We start from the raw sequence: 15368 nt of genomic DNA, 5'->3' as shown, positions 1-15368 counted from the left end.
GCATCTAGCCCGCGTCCGACGGCAGACGCCTTCTGCAGAGAACGTGCAGGCCCAGGTGGGCTGAGATGGAGGTGGGGGGCCTGGGAGCCAGGACTCCTGGGTTCTCTGGGTCTCTAGCCAACAGGCCAGGCCCGGGGACTGAGTGCCCAAGGCACCGTGGGAGAGATTCCTGTGCAAAGCCATGGGCACCCGGCTCCTGAACAAGACCTGGGGGCAGGCAGACAATTTGCAGAACAGACGAGGGCTGTACTGGGGAGTAGAGTTAGGTCTAGTGGGTTAGAGCAGGTGGGGCTGGGAGCCAGGACTCCTGGGTTCCAGCCCAGCTCTGGGAGGGCAGTCAGACTGAGTGGTTAGAGCAGGGGGCTGGGAGCCAGGACTCCTGGGTTCCAGCCCAGCTCTGGGAGGGCAGTCAGACTGAGTGGTCAGAGCAGGGGGCCGGAAGCCAGGACTCCTGGGTTCCAGCCCAGCTCTGGGAGGGCAGTCAGACTGAGTGGTTAGAGCGGGGGGGCTGGGAGTCAGGACTCCTGGGTTCCAGCCCAGCTCTGGGAGGGCAGTCAGACTGAGTGGTTAGAGCAGGGGGCCGGGAGCCAGGACCCTGGTGGCGAAGCTCTTTCCCCAGCAGCAATCAGCGGCTAAGAGCAGGGCCCAACGTCTCTCCTGCTCCCCTGCCCCAGGTTACCAGCCCTGCGACCCCCAGATCATCCGTAACCGCGTGACCCACGTGCAGACGTGCCTGGAGGAGCTGCGCCAGCAGGCGGCCCAGCGGCGCACGGAGCTGGAGGCCTCCCGCCACCTGTGGGCCTTCTTCCAGGAGCTGGAGGAGGCGGAGGCCTGGGTGCGGGAGAAGGAGCAGATCCTGGCCTCCAAGCCGTGCGGCAGGGACCTGAGCAGCGTCCTGCAGCTGAGCGGGCAGCACAAGCTGATGCTGGGGGAGCTGGGTGGGCGCCGGGCCCTGCTGCACCAGGCCGTGAAGAAGGGGGAGCAGCTGCTGGCCACCCAGCGCCCCGGCACGGCCCAGCTGGAGGAGAAGCTGCGGGAGGTGCGGCAGTGCTGGAAGAAGCTGGAGGAGGTGACGGGGATGCACCAGCAGAAGCTGCAGGAGGCCTTGAGCTTCTACCAGTTCAGCGCGGAGACGGACGACCTGCTGGCCTGGCTGCAGGACACCTACCGCCTGGCCTCCAGCGACGACTTCGGGCACGACGAGTACTCCAGCCAGGCACTGCTCCGCAAGCAGGCGGCCGTGGCCCAGGAGCTGGAGCAGCACCGGGCGCCCGTGCTGGCCCTGCGCGCCCAGCTGGCCCGCCTGGCCCCCCAGCACCACCAGGTGCTGGACGTGCAGATCCGCATCGTGGAGGTGGAGCAGCTCTACGGGGAGGTGGCCGAGGTGGCCGTGCTGCGGCACCAGTGGCTGCAGGACGCCCTGGCCGTGTACCGCATGTTCGGCGAGGTCCGGGCCTGCGAGGGCTGGCTGGACGAGAAGGAGCAGTGGCTCTCCGGGATGCATGCGCCCCAGGAGCTGGAGGACGTGGAAGTGGTGAAGCACAGGTCTGGCCCGCGGGTCTGTTCCCTGCGGGGGCCTAGAGCCGGGGGGCTGGGAGCCAGGACGCCTGGGTTCCATTCCCAGCTCTGGGAGGAAAGGCTGGGGGCCAGGATGCCTGGGTTCCATTTCTAGTTTTGGGGGGAAGAGGGGTCTAGTGGTTGGGGGGGGGAGCTGGGGCTGGGAACCAGAGCTCCTGGGTTCTATCCCAACTCTGGGAGAGGAGTGGGGCCTAGTGGCTAGAGTAGGGGGCTGGGAGCCAGGACGCCTGGGTTCCATTCCCAGCTCTGGAAGGAGGGGGGAAGGGTGGGGAGCCAGGACGCCGGGGTTCTGAATGCCCCATACGATTCTGTTCTATCCACGAGCCCCTGTGCGCCTTGGGCAGGTTTGAGAGCCTGGACCAGGAGATGAGCAGCGTGATGGGGCGCATCCTGGACGTGAACGAGACGGTGCAGCAGCTGGTGGAGGGCGGCCACCCCAGCGCGTCCGAGGTGCAGTCCTGTCGGGACCACCTGAACAGCAGGTACCTGCCCGTGGGGCCGGGGCAGGCTGCGCTCTGCGGGCCCTGGGGGAGGCTTCGGAAGGTGGGGCCTCAGGATCAGAGGCGGGGCTGGGTTCAATTCCCGGCTCTCTGGGTCCCCGCGTTGTTATACAGACAAAACTGGACAGGATCGTTTCAGGGGACAAGACAAGATGTCACGTTTATTATAATAACACAATGTATACACACCCACACAATGTACACACACACACACCCACACAATGTACACACACCCACACAATGTACACACACCCCCCAAATGTTCTGCAGCTGCTGTATAGTTCCCAGTCCTGAATGTAGCTCGAGTTCGTGGCTTGTGGCGGCTCACTGGCCAGGAAAGCCGGGCACGAGGAAGGGCTGGGTCTCTGTGGGGCGCGCACCGATGCCCTTCCATGTTGGCAGCAGAATTAATAATTTTATTAAGATGATGTTGAAGTAAAAAGAAAACGGTACAGAGTTTAGGCACAGAAGTTTCTGGTTATCAGGGAATAAGGTACAGATTATCAAGGGGTGCGAAATTCGGTTTAGGAGCGGGTGGCGTAAGGAATACATAATCTGCAATCTCCCCGGTTGGTGGTGAAAGTTTGACGGGTCAAAGTGCAGACACTGAGCGATGGGGGTATGTCGTCCAGGTAATGGCGACGTTCAGGTGTGGGGCGGATACGGTGATGGGGATGGACCTACCCTCGTTTGGTGGGATTTAATGTTCAGTGAGTTTATGGTTCCAGTTCATATGGTATTACCCTCCAAAGTCGCGAGGCAGCGGGGAGGGGGAGCGTTGACCTGGGAATGTGGCAGGGGAGTTTCACTGGGAGACCTGAGAGCCTGTCGCCTGAGCGGGGGGGGGGGGGGGTGGACAGAGGCTGCAGGAGGGGGCCTGCTGGGGGGGTGTAGTTTTCAGTTTGGGGCTGGGTGGTGGAACGCAGGGAACCCCAGGGCTGGGGTCTGAGCTCCCTGCTCCCCCAGAAGGACTTGACTGAGGGGTCCTGGGTGTCCCCACAAGCTCTGCTTGAGACTGTGTTCCTGTTGTCCAATAAACCTTCTGTGTTACTGGCTGGCTGAGAGTTGCGGTGAATCCCAGGAAGAGGGGTGCAGGGCCTGGACTCCCCCTCACTCTGTGACAGTCTTCCATCTCCCCCATCCTGTTTGCAGGCTTTAGTTTGAATCCAGAGTCTACAGGTCTTGCTGAGTCAGGCTGCCTCTGGGTCCGGAGTGAGTGATCACCCGTCAGTTGCAGACGTGACTTTCAGCCTGGGACCTGGCTTTGATGTTTCTTCAGCTGTACTTTTGTTCTTTTCTTTTGAGGGTGGACTTTTCTTACTTCGTCAGGGCTGTTGTCTGCATCTTCAGCCCTTGGTGTTTACACTTTATTTTATCAGGACCGGCTGGGGCTGGAGGTTGAGTCCATCATCCATCCATCCATCCCTCATTCCCACATTGAAACTACACTCATCAGATTACAGCAGGGTTTAGCGAAAATGAAGTGAGCGTTGTACAATGGAGTTTGGGAGAAGTTACAATGGAGTTTGGGTTACACCATGGACACGTGTAAGGAACGGCAAACAGGGAGCAGAAGTTCCCATGTTGAGGCCGTGCAAGTTTCAGTGATTTAAGCAGCAATTGGATTGAAAGTGAAACTCAATTAGCCAGTTCTTGGGGTACCTGGTTTTATGAATGGATGTAGTTTCATTCATAAAACTTTACTTATGAAGTTATATTAATAAAGCGAACAATTAAAAACAATTTCATGGATCAGTTCTACGGCGTGCGTCCGGGCCGCGTCTGTAACACACGGCTAATGGCCCTGCCCATGCCCGGAGATCGACGGGCACCTGGGCTGGGGGCTCGGGGCTCGTCCGCTCTGTTCGCTGCGTAACCCGCTGCCCAGTTCCCTGGCCCAGAGACCACAGGGTCGGTGGGTGGGAGCCAGGAGCGTGCCAAGGGCCCGTGTGCAGCATGGGCTAGACCTGGGAGTGCCAGGCAGCTGAGACGGGGTCTGTCCGTCTGCCCGGGGACATGGTGCTGCTTGCGGGTGTATTGAACACCTCCAGCCGCCCTCCCGCCCGCCCGCTCCTCCTCCCTGGCGCACGGCTGGCTCCGGCCGGCTCCTTTTCCATGGGACTCAACAGGGCCATGTGTCTGGGTCCCAGCAGCATCGGGAACCGCTCCAACGGCTTTTCATGGGCCCCCTGAAGTGGGGCCTGCCTAGGGGTTCACACTGGCAGCTCTAGGGTCCCCGGGGGCGGGGGTAGGAGAGGAAATCCTGGCAGAACAGCTGTGATCACGGGGCCCTTCCAGGGCTTCCCCACCCTCCCAGTGAAACAGCATTTCCTACCGAGACCTCCCCCACTGCAACGTGGGACCATTGCTCCTCGGTGGCTTGGGCTCCATCGGGAGGCGTCTCCTGAGGGGGCTGATTGGCAGACATTGCCGAGCACTGAGAGTGGTGCCCTGGGCACCCAGCATCCCTGGCATGTCGGCCCCCGGCCCCTCGTGCTGGGCGCTGAACACGGAGGCTGCAGGAGTTGAGGTCGCTGGAAACGCAGAGCTGTGTCTCCTGCCGTTTGTCTGAGGCACGTGTAACGGTGCCCGCAGCCCCTGGCTGCCGTGCGGGGGTCCAGCTCTGGGCCTCAACACCACAGCCCCTTTGTCTGGGCTAATGGCCCCGGTCTGGTACCACAGAGGTGACTCGTAAGCCTCGCTCGGGACACAGCCACTAGAGGGAGACGGAGCCGTGCCGTGGCATGGAACGCACACGCACCCCCCCACGCCCCGCTTCCCACACCCCCTGTCCAGGAAACCGCGGTCCGGATCTGAAGCCCGCTGAGATCAAGCCACGGAGCAGAGCTGGGCGAACATTCCTCGTTCCCAAACCGGGTTTTACATGAAAATTGGCTTTAAAAAAAAAATCCAAAACCCCCCAGAAAACATTGTTTTGTCCAAAATTGTCTGTTTCAATGAAAAATGTTCTTGGAAAATGACCAAAGCAGTCGATTTTTTCCCGTTTTTATCCGCATTTGTTAACTGCCTCCGTCCTGTTCTCTCTGGCTTGGCATTTGACAATGACGCTGCACATTTACCAGCTTCCTGTCTACGGCCCCACCTCGGCTGTACCCGGCAAGCTGCCCGTCGGCCTGGGCACTCCTGGGAGGCAGGCAGTGCTATTACCCTGGCACAGCTGGGAAACTGAGGCACAGCACGACACAGGCCACTACATGCTTACATCGGTGTGACGAGCTCACTCGGGGGCGTAGGAAATCCCCCCCTTTGAGCCAGGCACTTTTGCCAACCAAAGCCCCAGGCTGGCCAGCACCGTGTAGCTGGAAGGGCTTCTCCCACGACCCAGCTCCTCTCTCAGGGAGGTGGATTAGCTCCACACCACGGCAAGACAGCCCAGCTCCTCAGCCCAGTGGGAGCAAAGCCCCGAAACAGTCTGAGCATCTGGGCCCCAGGGCGCCTGGAGCCGAGCAGGGAATTGCCCCGGGGTCTCCGAGGTCCCAGACGAGAGCCCTCACCACCGGGCCGGGCCGTCCTCCTTCCCCAGCCGGCTGCATCTCTGCCAGCCCCCAGCACGCAAAGCTCGTGGGTCAGGAGATTGGTTTGCGTATCATGGGATGTATTGTTTTCAGATGAATTCCTGTTGGGGTTCGTTTGCTGCCTGGTGTTTTTAGCCTTTCCCAGCTTTTCTGCACAGCCGCCGGGGTTGCACCGGCCTTGGCTCCGGGGGGGTTGTTTGGAAGGCGAGCCAAGCGTCTCCGGCGTGCGGGGAAGGGCCTGTGCCACGTGGCCGTGCCCAAGCCGCTGATGGGCTTTTCTCTGTGTCTGGCGAGCCCAGGTGGAACCGGGTGGTGGAGCTGGTGGAGCAGAGGAAGGACCATCTCAGCTCCGTCCTGAGGATCCAGAACTACCTGCTGGAGTGCACCGAGATCAAGGCGCAGATCCGGGAGAAGCGCCGCGCCGTGGAGGCCAGCCAGTGCAGCACCGGCGACCTGGGTGGCGTCCTGGCCTTGCAGCGCAAGCTCTCCACCATGGAGGCTGCCCTGGTGGTGCTGGAACCCAAGCTCCTCGAGCTGCAGCAGGAGGGGGAAGCCTTGGCCACCTCCCACCCAGCCCATGCGCTGGCCGTCCTGCTGCACTTCGAGGAGATCAGTGAGGAGTGGGAGGCCTTGAAGAGCACCCTGCAGGGCTGCGAGGACTCGCTCTCCGTGGCCAGCCGGCTGCAGCAGTTCATCCAGGACCTGGACAACTTCCTGACCTGGCTGGTGAAGACTCAGGCAGCCGTGGCCTCGGAAGAACTTCCCAGCAACCTGGCAGGGGCGGAGCGGCTGCTGAGCCAGCACGTGGCCCTCAAGGAGGAGATCGACCGCTACGAGGAGGACTACACCACGATCCAGGAGGCCAGCGACCTGCTGGCCCTGGAAGAGGCCGACGTCCCCTTCCTCTCGCTCCAGCAGTGGCTGCAGAAGCTGGACGTGGGCTGGAACAAGCTGCTGCAGATGTGGGAGAGCCGGCGGGGGGCGCTGGTCCAGGCCCACGTCTTCCACCTGTTCCTGAGGGACGTGCAGCAGGCCGAGGCGTGTCTGTACAGCCAGGTAACGGGGCGGGGCTGCTCGGCAGGGTGCGTCGCCGCGGGGCATTGCAGGGCTAGTGCCCAGGACGAACTGCTAGTTATATCTGTGAACGATGAATGGCGTTTGTTAAGTATCAATGGCTTCTTATTAATTGGGATGACTGGCCAATTATTGCTAAATCCTGCAAGGTTATTAATATTTGGTAATTATTTGCTACGTATTAATTGCCATTGGCTAAGAATTAATTTGCAGTGATTGCAGTTAGCTAAGTTACTTACTGAGCTTTACTATTAATCAGTATTAAGTATTTGCTAATTATTAATTGATGTCTCTTTGGCTAGTTATTACTTCATATCAGTTGCTCATGTATTGTCTTTGCGAACTATTCGTATCTGCTAAGAATGAATTGCTAATTACTCATTTTTGGTAATTGGCTATTTCTAAATATTGTTAATTTATTGATCTTTGCTAACTATTTGGTATCTAAGTATTCATTGCTAATAATTAAATGGTATTTGATAATTATTGGATTTTGCCATGTATTAACTGCTAATAATTTTTGCTATTTGATAATTATTAATCGGTATATGCTAGATATTGCTCACTATTCATTAGCATTTGGTAATTAGCAATACATTTATTAGCAAATTATCAAATACCAATTGTCACGGAGTGTGGGGGAGTCTTCCTGGGATTCACTGAGACTCTCAGCCAGCCAGTAAAACAGAAGTTTTCCGATAGTCCACACAGAACCGGACTGACCCATCCTTTTTGGGGACCAGCACCACCGGCGAGGCCCAAGGGCTGGCCGATGGCTGGATCACCCCCAAAGCCAGCATGTCCCGGACCTCTCTTTCCAGGTCCTGAGCAGTTTTCCCTGTGACTCGGAAGGGGGAGCATCTTATCGGCGGGTGCGACCCTGTCTGCACCCGGTGGACAGTCAGATTAGTGCGTCCAGGCTGGTTGGAAAACAGCTGTCGGTACGGATGCAGCACCCCCCTGACCTCGGCTTGCTGGGCAGGGGTGAGCTGATCCGAGAGGGGGATTGTTTCCAGGGGGGAACCAGCTCTGGTCCCAGGGAATAGATCTACTAAAGGGTCATCTCCCTGCTCCTCCCACTGACCACACACAGCTAACACCACATTCCCCCTGGCATAATATGGCTTCATCATATTCACATGGTACACCCGGCGGTGGTGGGCCCGGTTCGACAGCTCCACCACATAGTTTACCTCATTGAGCTGCTTGACGACCTTGAACGGGCCCTCCCAGGCGGCCTGTAGTTTGTTCTTTCTCACGGGGATGAGAACCATCACCTGATCCCCGGTGGCGTAGGCACGGGCCCGCGCCGTGCGGTCATACCAGACCTTCTGCTTCCTCTGGGCTCTGGCCAGATTCTCCCTGGCCAGGCCCATGAGTTCAGCCAGTCTCTCTCGGAAGGTCAGGACATACTCCACCACTGACTCTCCATCGGGAGTGGCCTTCCCCTCCCACTCGTCTCTCATCAGGTCCAGGGGGCCCCTCACCCTCCTTCCATATAACAGTTCGAAAGGCGAAAATCCGGTAGACTCCTGGGGCACCTCCCTGTACGCGAACAGCAGGTGAGGTAAGTACTTGTCCCAATCCTGCGGGTGCTGGTTCATAAAGGTTTTCAGCATCATCTTTAGCGTCCCGTTAAACCTCTCCACCAGCCCATTGGACTGGGGGTGATACGCTGAGGCCCAGTCATGCCGGACCCCACATTTCTCCCACAAGCACCGGAGCAGGGCCGACATGAAGTTGGAGCCTTGGTCTGTCAAGACTTCCCTGGGGAACCCCACTCGGCTGAAAATGGTCAGGAGCGCATCTGCCACGGTGTCTGCTTCAATGGAAGCTAAGGGCACTGCCTCGGGGTAGCGGGTGGCGAAATCTACCACCACCAGAATGTATTTCTTCCCCGACCGGGTCGTCTTGCTGAGAGGCCCCACGATGTCCATGGCCACCTTCTGGAAAGGCTCCTCTATGATGGGCAAAGGTCTCAAAGCCGCTTTCCCCTTGTCCCGGGCCTTCCCCACCCTCTGACAGGGGTCACAGGATCGGCAATACTGCCGGACGGTGGTAAAGACCCCGGGCCAGTAAAAGTTCTGTAGCAACCTCTGCCGGGTGCGCCGGATTCCCTGGTGCCCTGCGAGGGGGATGTCATGGGCCAGGGACAGGAGCTTGCGGCGATACTTCTGGGGGACCACCAGCTGCCTCCTGATCCCACAGGACTCCCCTTCCCCTGGGGGAGCCCATTCTCGGTACAGGAACCCCTTCTCCCACAGGAACCTCTCCTGGCAGCCTCTCCTCATGGTCCGTCCCTCACTGAGGTCGGCCAGGTCCCTGAGCTTCTGCAAGGAGGGATCTTTCCTCAACCCGGCCTGGAACTCAGCGGCTGGGGAAGGGATGGGGCCCGGTTCCCCCTCCGTGGCCAGGTCTGAGGCCGCAGCCTCTCTGAGCCGTGCCCCTCGGCGCTCCCTCCCCACCCGAGTAGGGTCTCGCGCCTCCAGTGTGGTACCCTCCCCAGGGTCAGGTCGCAGTGCCCCTCGCCGGCTCTGGCTACGGGTCACAACCAGGGCGGTCTGGGGGGTCGCTTGGCCAGTCCTCTAGGTCTCCCCCCATCAAAACTTCAGTGGGCAAATGGTGGTGTACCCCCACATCCTTGGGGCCCTCCTTGGTCCCCCATTTCAGGTGTACCCTTGCCACGGGCACCTTAAATGGGGTCCCGCCCACCCCCGTCAGGGTCAGGTAGGTGTTGGGCACCACCCGATCTGGGGCCACCACCTCGGGCCGGGCCAGCGTCACCTCCGCGCCCGTATCCCAGTATCCATTGACCTTCCTCCCATCCACCTCCAGGGGAACAAGGCACTCTCTCCGGAGGGACAGCCCCGCACCCACCCTGTAAACCGAGCACCCTGAGTCCAGAGCCTCCAGCCCTCTGGCGGGGCTGGCCGGGGGTACTCTCCCCTCCTGAGCAGGTGGTAAACCGGTAGCCCCCCGTTCCTGGGTCGTCTGCCCCTCGTCCAGCTGAGTCCCTACCCAGTTAACCCTGGGTAGGTTGGGTCTGCTCAGTTTGTCCCTGAGCCCGGGGCACTGGGCCCGTACGTGGCCTCTCTGGCCACAGTGATAGCAGCTCAGGTCACGTTGGTCCCCTCGAACGGGTCGGAGGGGCCCGACACCAGGCGTTCCCCTTTGGAGGGGGTTCTCCCTATTTCCCCGCTGGGAGGCCCCATGGTGACTCTCTCGCTGCATCGGGGGGGGCCTGTTCTTTTGGGACTCCTCCAGGCTACCCCCTGACCGACTGTTCACAAACTCGTCGGCCAGCTGCCCTGCATGCTGGGGGTTCGCGAGCTTTTTGTCCACCAGCCACAGCCTCAGGTCGGAAGGGCACTGTTCATACAGGTGCTCCAGTACAAACAGGTCAAGCAGGTCCTCTTTAGTTCGGGCCCCCGCTGTCCACTTGCGGGCATATCCCTGCATCCTGTTGACCAGTTGTAGGTAGGTGACCTCAGGCGTTTTACGCTGACTCCGGAACCTTCTCCGGTACATCTCGGGGGTCAGCCCAAACTCACGGAGCAGGGCCTGTTTGAACAGTTCATAGTCCCCTGCCTCTGCCCCTGTCATCCGGCTGTAGACCTCCACGGCTTTGGGGTCCAGTAAGGGGGTGAGGAACTGGAGCCTGTCTGCAGGGTCAACCCTGTGCAGCTCGCAGGCATTCTCAAAGGCCGTCAGGAAGCTATCTATGTCCTCCCCCTCCTTCCGCTGGGCCAGGAAGCACTTATCAAAGCTCCTTGCAGTCTTGGGTCCCCCCTCACTCACCGCAGCCGGGGCCCCACTGCTCCTCAGCCTGGCCAGCTCCAGTTCATGCTGTCTTTGTTTCTCCTTCTCCTGCTGCTCATGTTGACGTTCCCTCTCCTTCTCCTGACGCTCCCTCTCCTTCTCCTGACGCTCCCTCTCCTTCTCCTGACGCTCCCTCTCCTTCTCCTCCTGCTCATGTTGACGTTGTTTCTCCTTCTCCTCCTGCTCATGTTGACGTTGTTTCTCCTCATGTTGACGTTGTTTTTCATGATCCTCCAGCTCCCTCATTTTCCTCTCCCTCTCCCATTCCAGCCGCATCCGCTCCAGGGATGGGGAGCTCCGCTGGGAGGATCCCCTGCTGGCTGCTGGGGTCAGGGGGCCCTCGGTATTCGCTGGGCTTCCCACAACCCCTCCCCCAGGCATAGGTAGGAAGGGTCTCGGGGTGTCCTGGGCAGCAGTCTGACCCCTCCCAGCCTGGTCAGGCCCCAGGGCCCACGCTGCGTCCGCCGGGCGGCTTCCCTCAGGGACAGGGATCGGGTCATCCAAGCGATCCCTCTCCTCCAGCTGGGCAATCAGCTGTTCCTTGGTGGACCTCCCGACGCGCAGCCCCCTCTGCCTGCACAGCTCCACCAGGTCGCTCTTAAGGCGTTTAGCGTACATCTCCCGGCTGGCCACTCGCAGGCCGGGCAGCTGTCCACGGTTTCCAGGAAAAGCCCCTAGTGTGCCAGTCCTTCTTGAGGTCACCACCTCTTTGCCAGGGTCGAGCTGCAGACTCCTCCGCCCCTGGGACCGCTCGCTGCAATCCCCCGGGGGACCCTGTTACTGCAAGAGTCCTTCTCTCTGGTGACACACTCCCAGGGGTTAACCGCCCCCTGAAACCGTCTCTCTCTGAATCTTCAGCACGCCTGGTCCCCGTCAATCCCCCTTCGTTTTACTGTTCCCCAGTCACTTACTGCAGGAAGCGCCGTTCACGGGGTGCAGTAGATCCCACCGCTGCCACCAGTTGTCACGGAGTGTGGGGGAGTCCAGGCCCTGCACCCCTCTTCCTGGGACCCACTGAGACTCTCAGCCAGCCAGTAAAACCGAAGGTTTATTGGACAACAGGAACACAGTCCAAAACAGAGCTTGTGGGGACACCCAGGACCCCTCAGTGAAGTCCTTCTGGGGGAGCAGGGAGCTTAGACCCCAGCCCTGGGGTTCCCTGTGTTCCTCCACCCAGCCCCAAACTGAAACTAAACCCACCGAGCAGGTTCCCTGCTGCAGCCTCCATCCACATTCCTGGGCAGAGGTGTTACCTCCCCCTCCCCCTCCCCCTCCTGGCTCAGGTGACAGGCTCTCAGGTCTCCCGTCCCCAGGGCACATTCCCAGGTCAACATTCCCCCCTCCCTGCTGCGTCACATCGTCACACCAATGAGTAATTAATACTTAACAAATACCACTAGCTAGCTAATGGCATTACATAGAAAACAATACTGATCAAACTGCTAGTTATTCCTAAATATGAATGGCTAATTCATTGCTGGTCACTCATGATTCGTTGGTATTTGGCGTCTGTTATGGATGAGTTGCTCCCCGGGTTCCCAGATGGGCTCTAAAGCCCGATTACTCGCACCCCGGCGCCGGAGAAAGGCCGGAAGCCGCATTAGCTGGGTTCGAGTGGATGATTTGTCGGCTGGTTGTTGAGCTGGGACACGGATCATCAAACCGGCCCCTTAGTGCACGAAATCTGAGCAGGGTGGGCTCCTGCCCCAAGGGCCCTGTTCCCACCGCTCCCCACCACCCCCTTTCTGCCCAGCCCAGCGTATCCAGGACAGCAGGAAATGGAGCCCCAGGCTCTGTGGGGGGATTGGGAAAAAATGCTGGCTAAAATGGGGGCTCAACCCTGTCAGAGGAGCAACCGGCAGCCCAGAAACTGGGGAGTCAGGGCCTGTAGTGAGGACCCAGTTCAGGAAAGCACTTGTGAGTTATGGTGAGTATTATGGGAGCACCCAGAGGCTACAACCGAGATCAGGGCCCCGTCGCACCGGGCGCTGCCCAGACCCCGGCCAAGATCAGGGCCCCGTCGAGCTGGGCGCTGCCCAGACAGAGTGAGAGACCTGTGTTGTCCTAAAGGGCTTCCAGTCTAAATAGGCCAGGAGTGGGAGGGGAAACTGAGGCCCAGAGAGGGAAAGGACTTGCCCAAGGTCAGCCAGCAGGGCAGTGGCGGAGCTGAGCACAGAACCCAGGTCTCCTGACTCCCCTGAAAGAAGCTGCACAAGTCTGAGCCTGTGAGCAAGTCCCACTGACGGCCGGGGGGCTGCGTAAGGGCTCTGTGTGTCCTGCATCCCCCAGCCGTCAGCCGGCTCCCACCCTCCCAGGAGCCGGGGGGAAGAGGAGGCCCTAGCTGGAGCCAGTCGGGAGCAGTTATGTCAGTGCCCCGTGCCCTCGCCTCCCGCTCCAGGTGTCGCTCCGGGCAGGCCAGGCAGACGGTTACTGGGAGGAAGCTCTGCTCCGGGGTGGTTGCAGGGCCGGCTCCAACAGAGCTGGCTGCAGACAAGGCCAGGGGAATCCCTGCGGAGAGGGAGATGCTCTTCCGAGGCAGCACCTGGGGCTGAGGGCATCAGCTGGGATCTAGGCTCCGGGACCCGCACGGGTCTCTGCGGGTTCCCCGTCTCTGGCCCCCCTGTGGTGCCCAGCATGAGGGGCTTGACCCAAAGCCCACAGGCTTGGAGCCAGGCCCGAGCCCAGGGGAGCAGCTCTGCTCCTCTGCTCAGGCTGGCAACGTGGGAGCTGGCATTTGGCGCGGCCTGCGTCCAACTGACGCCAACGCAGAGCGACGGCTGCCAGGCGCCTCTGAGCGCAGCTGCCTGGCAGTGGGGCCGCTGTGCGCATGGCCCCAAACACGGCAGAGAAGGAAAGACGGGGAGGGATTTTCTATCCCTGGCTCGGGGAGTGGGTGGGGACTAGTGGTTAGAGCAGGGGTCTGGGAGCCAGGACTCCTGGGTTCTACCCCCAGGTCTGGGAGGGGAGTGGGATCTAGTGGTTATACCGGGGAGAGGGGGATGCTGGGCGCCAGGACTCTCTTCCCAGCTTTATCCCGTGACCTGCTGGGTGACCCCAGGCACGTGGCTTCCCCCTCCGTGTCTCAGTTTCCCCCCACCACGGGGGGCCGGTGGGGGGAGTGTGTGGTCGGGGGGAGGTTTGCAGGCTGCCCAAGCGCTGAGTGTTAACCCCTGCCCTCCCGCTCCCCCCCCAGGAGTCCACCCTGGCCCACACGGAGCTCCCCACCACGGTGGAGGCGGTGGAGAAGGCCATCAAGAAGCACAAGGATTTCGTAACCACCATGGAGCTGAGCATGCCGAGGACGACGCTGGCCCTGCAGGCCGGGGAGAGCCTGGTGCGCCAGGGCAGCCCCTACAGCGAGCGCGCCCAGGAGGAGATGGCAGAGCTCAGAGCCAAGTAGGCCCCACGCAGCGCCTGGCACATGCCCCTTCCCGGCCCGAGCCACCTGGCTGTCCCCTCCAGCTGGGCCGTGACTTCCCCAGGGGGCCGCTTCTGGGAGATTGCCCTCTCCGGGCCAAGTGCTACTTAGCCCCCCCCGTGACCCCGCCGGGCAAAGGCTCCGGTCAGCCCCTGTCCCACCCACGCACCAGAGACCTGGGTTCAGTCCCCCACTGCTCCACCGTGACCTCTCACAAGCTCCCTGAGGGGTTCGGGACCAGAGCCCCTCGAAATCGGTGGGGGTCAGGTACGAGCGCCCCAGGCCCGGGTCTCTCCGTGTCCCCCAGGCAATGGGCAGAACAGTGCCACGTGGGCAGAGGGAGGAGATGTCCCTTCGGGACTGGGAGGCGCCCAGAGGCTGCGGTGATGGGGGTACAGATGCCCCGGTGGATCCAGGAGCCGGTTCCTGCGTGTGGGGGGTGCTGGGGAACCCTGACGTCCGAGATGAAAGGCCCTGGGCTCCAGAGGGCAGTAATTTGGGGAGAGGGTGAACTGAACCCCACAACAGAGCCAATGAAGTGCTTCTCTGCCCTCCGTGCGGTGGGTTGGGTCGGCAGCTGCCACCCCCGCGTCTCTCTTCCCCTTGACGTCTCCAGGCCAGGTGTCCCTCCCGCTAATCTCCTTCCACCCTCGATTACAGTGGAATCGTCAGGATATTTATCCTCGCCCACTGGCTAGAGCCGCTTTTGTGGGGTGGGTTTGTAACGAATAACGAGGCACGGGGTTAATTGAATCGTTTGCCTTGGCCTGGGCATCGGTCGTCTGCTCATTCCAGCCAAGTTCGCTGCCCGCCTCTGCCCCGTCTCCTGGGCCGTCCCGAACCTCCTGTCTCGGCTGCCAGGAGAGGCTTAAAAACCAGGCCGCTTGGCCTCATTTGCTGGAATTACGCCCTAAAAGAGTATGTGGCGAGGCTTGTGTCCCTCGATTTGGGGCCTGCCCTGGCCAAAGCGAGTGCGTGTGGATCCCGCGTTGAATTTGGGGCCCAGTGGGTAGGAGCTGGCTGGGGGTCAGGAGACCCAGCTCTGCCCGGGCACCGGCTGACCAGGGAGCTCTCGACCACACTCGGTCGCTCAGTTTGCCCAGCTTTTAAATGGGGTCATACGCTCACCCTGCTTTGTATGGCGCTTGGAGGTCCCAGTGGTGGGCGCTGGGTACGAGCTGGGGCCGGTTTTTCTGTCTCTCGTGGGCTGGGTACAGCGGCCTGGCCTGGGTGATGGTGGTCCTGGCAGCGGTGGCTGTGGGAACGAAGGGCCCCCAGGCCCGGGGCCCAGTGATTCCGTTCCTAATGCTTTCGATTGGTCTGGTCCGTGCTACGGCAGCTCAGAGGGTCCCCAGTCCTGAAGCAGGACCCCCTGTGCCGGGTGCTGCACAGACAGGTCAGAGCCCGTCTCCGCCCGCTCGGATGATTGTGGGTAATTCTCCA

The 15368-nt window shown here is 60.7% G+C and overlaps 1 protein-coding gene across 2 annotated transcripts in view; it reads left to right on the top strand.

Moving 5' to 3' along the window:
• SPTBN4 (spectrin beta, non-erythrocytic 4) overlaps positions 1-15368 on the top strand; it is a 63689-nt gene that overhangs the window by 17444 nt on the left and 30877 nt on the right. Inside the window, exons 13-17 of one of the 2 annotated variants that reach the window (XM_074937265.1) lie at positions 675-914; positions 1002-1545; positions 1923-2060; positions 5914-6670; positions 13701-13903. In XM_074937265.1, the coding sequence (XP_074793366.1) occupies positions 675-914; positions 1002-1545; positions 1923-2060; positions 5914-6670; positions 13701-13903 (1882 nt within the window). Of the gene's footprint in view, positions 1-674; positions 1546-1922; positions 2061-5913; positions 6671-13700; positions 13904-15368 lie in introns of both variants that reach the window. The other variant, XM_074937264.1, reaches the window with a different exon arrangement.

This window comes from Natator depressus, chromosome 23 (assembly GCF_965152275.1).
Source record: "Natator depressus isolate rNatDep1 chromosome 23, rNatDep2.hap1, whole genome shotgun sequence".
NCBI classification, from domain to species: Eukaryota; Metazoa; Chordata; order Testudines; family Cheloniidae; genus Natator; species Natator depressus.
This window is presented reverse-complemented; position numbering and strand designations above follow the sequence as displayed.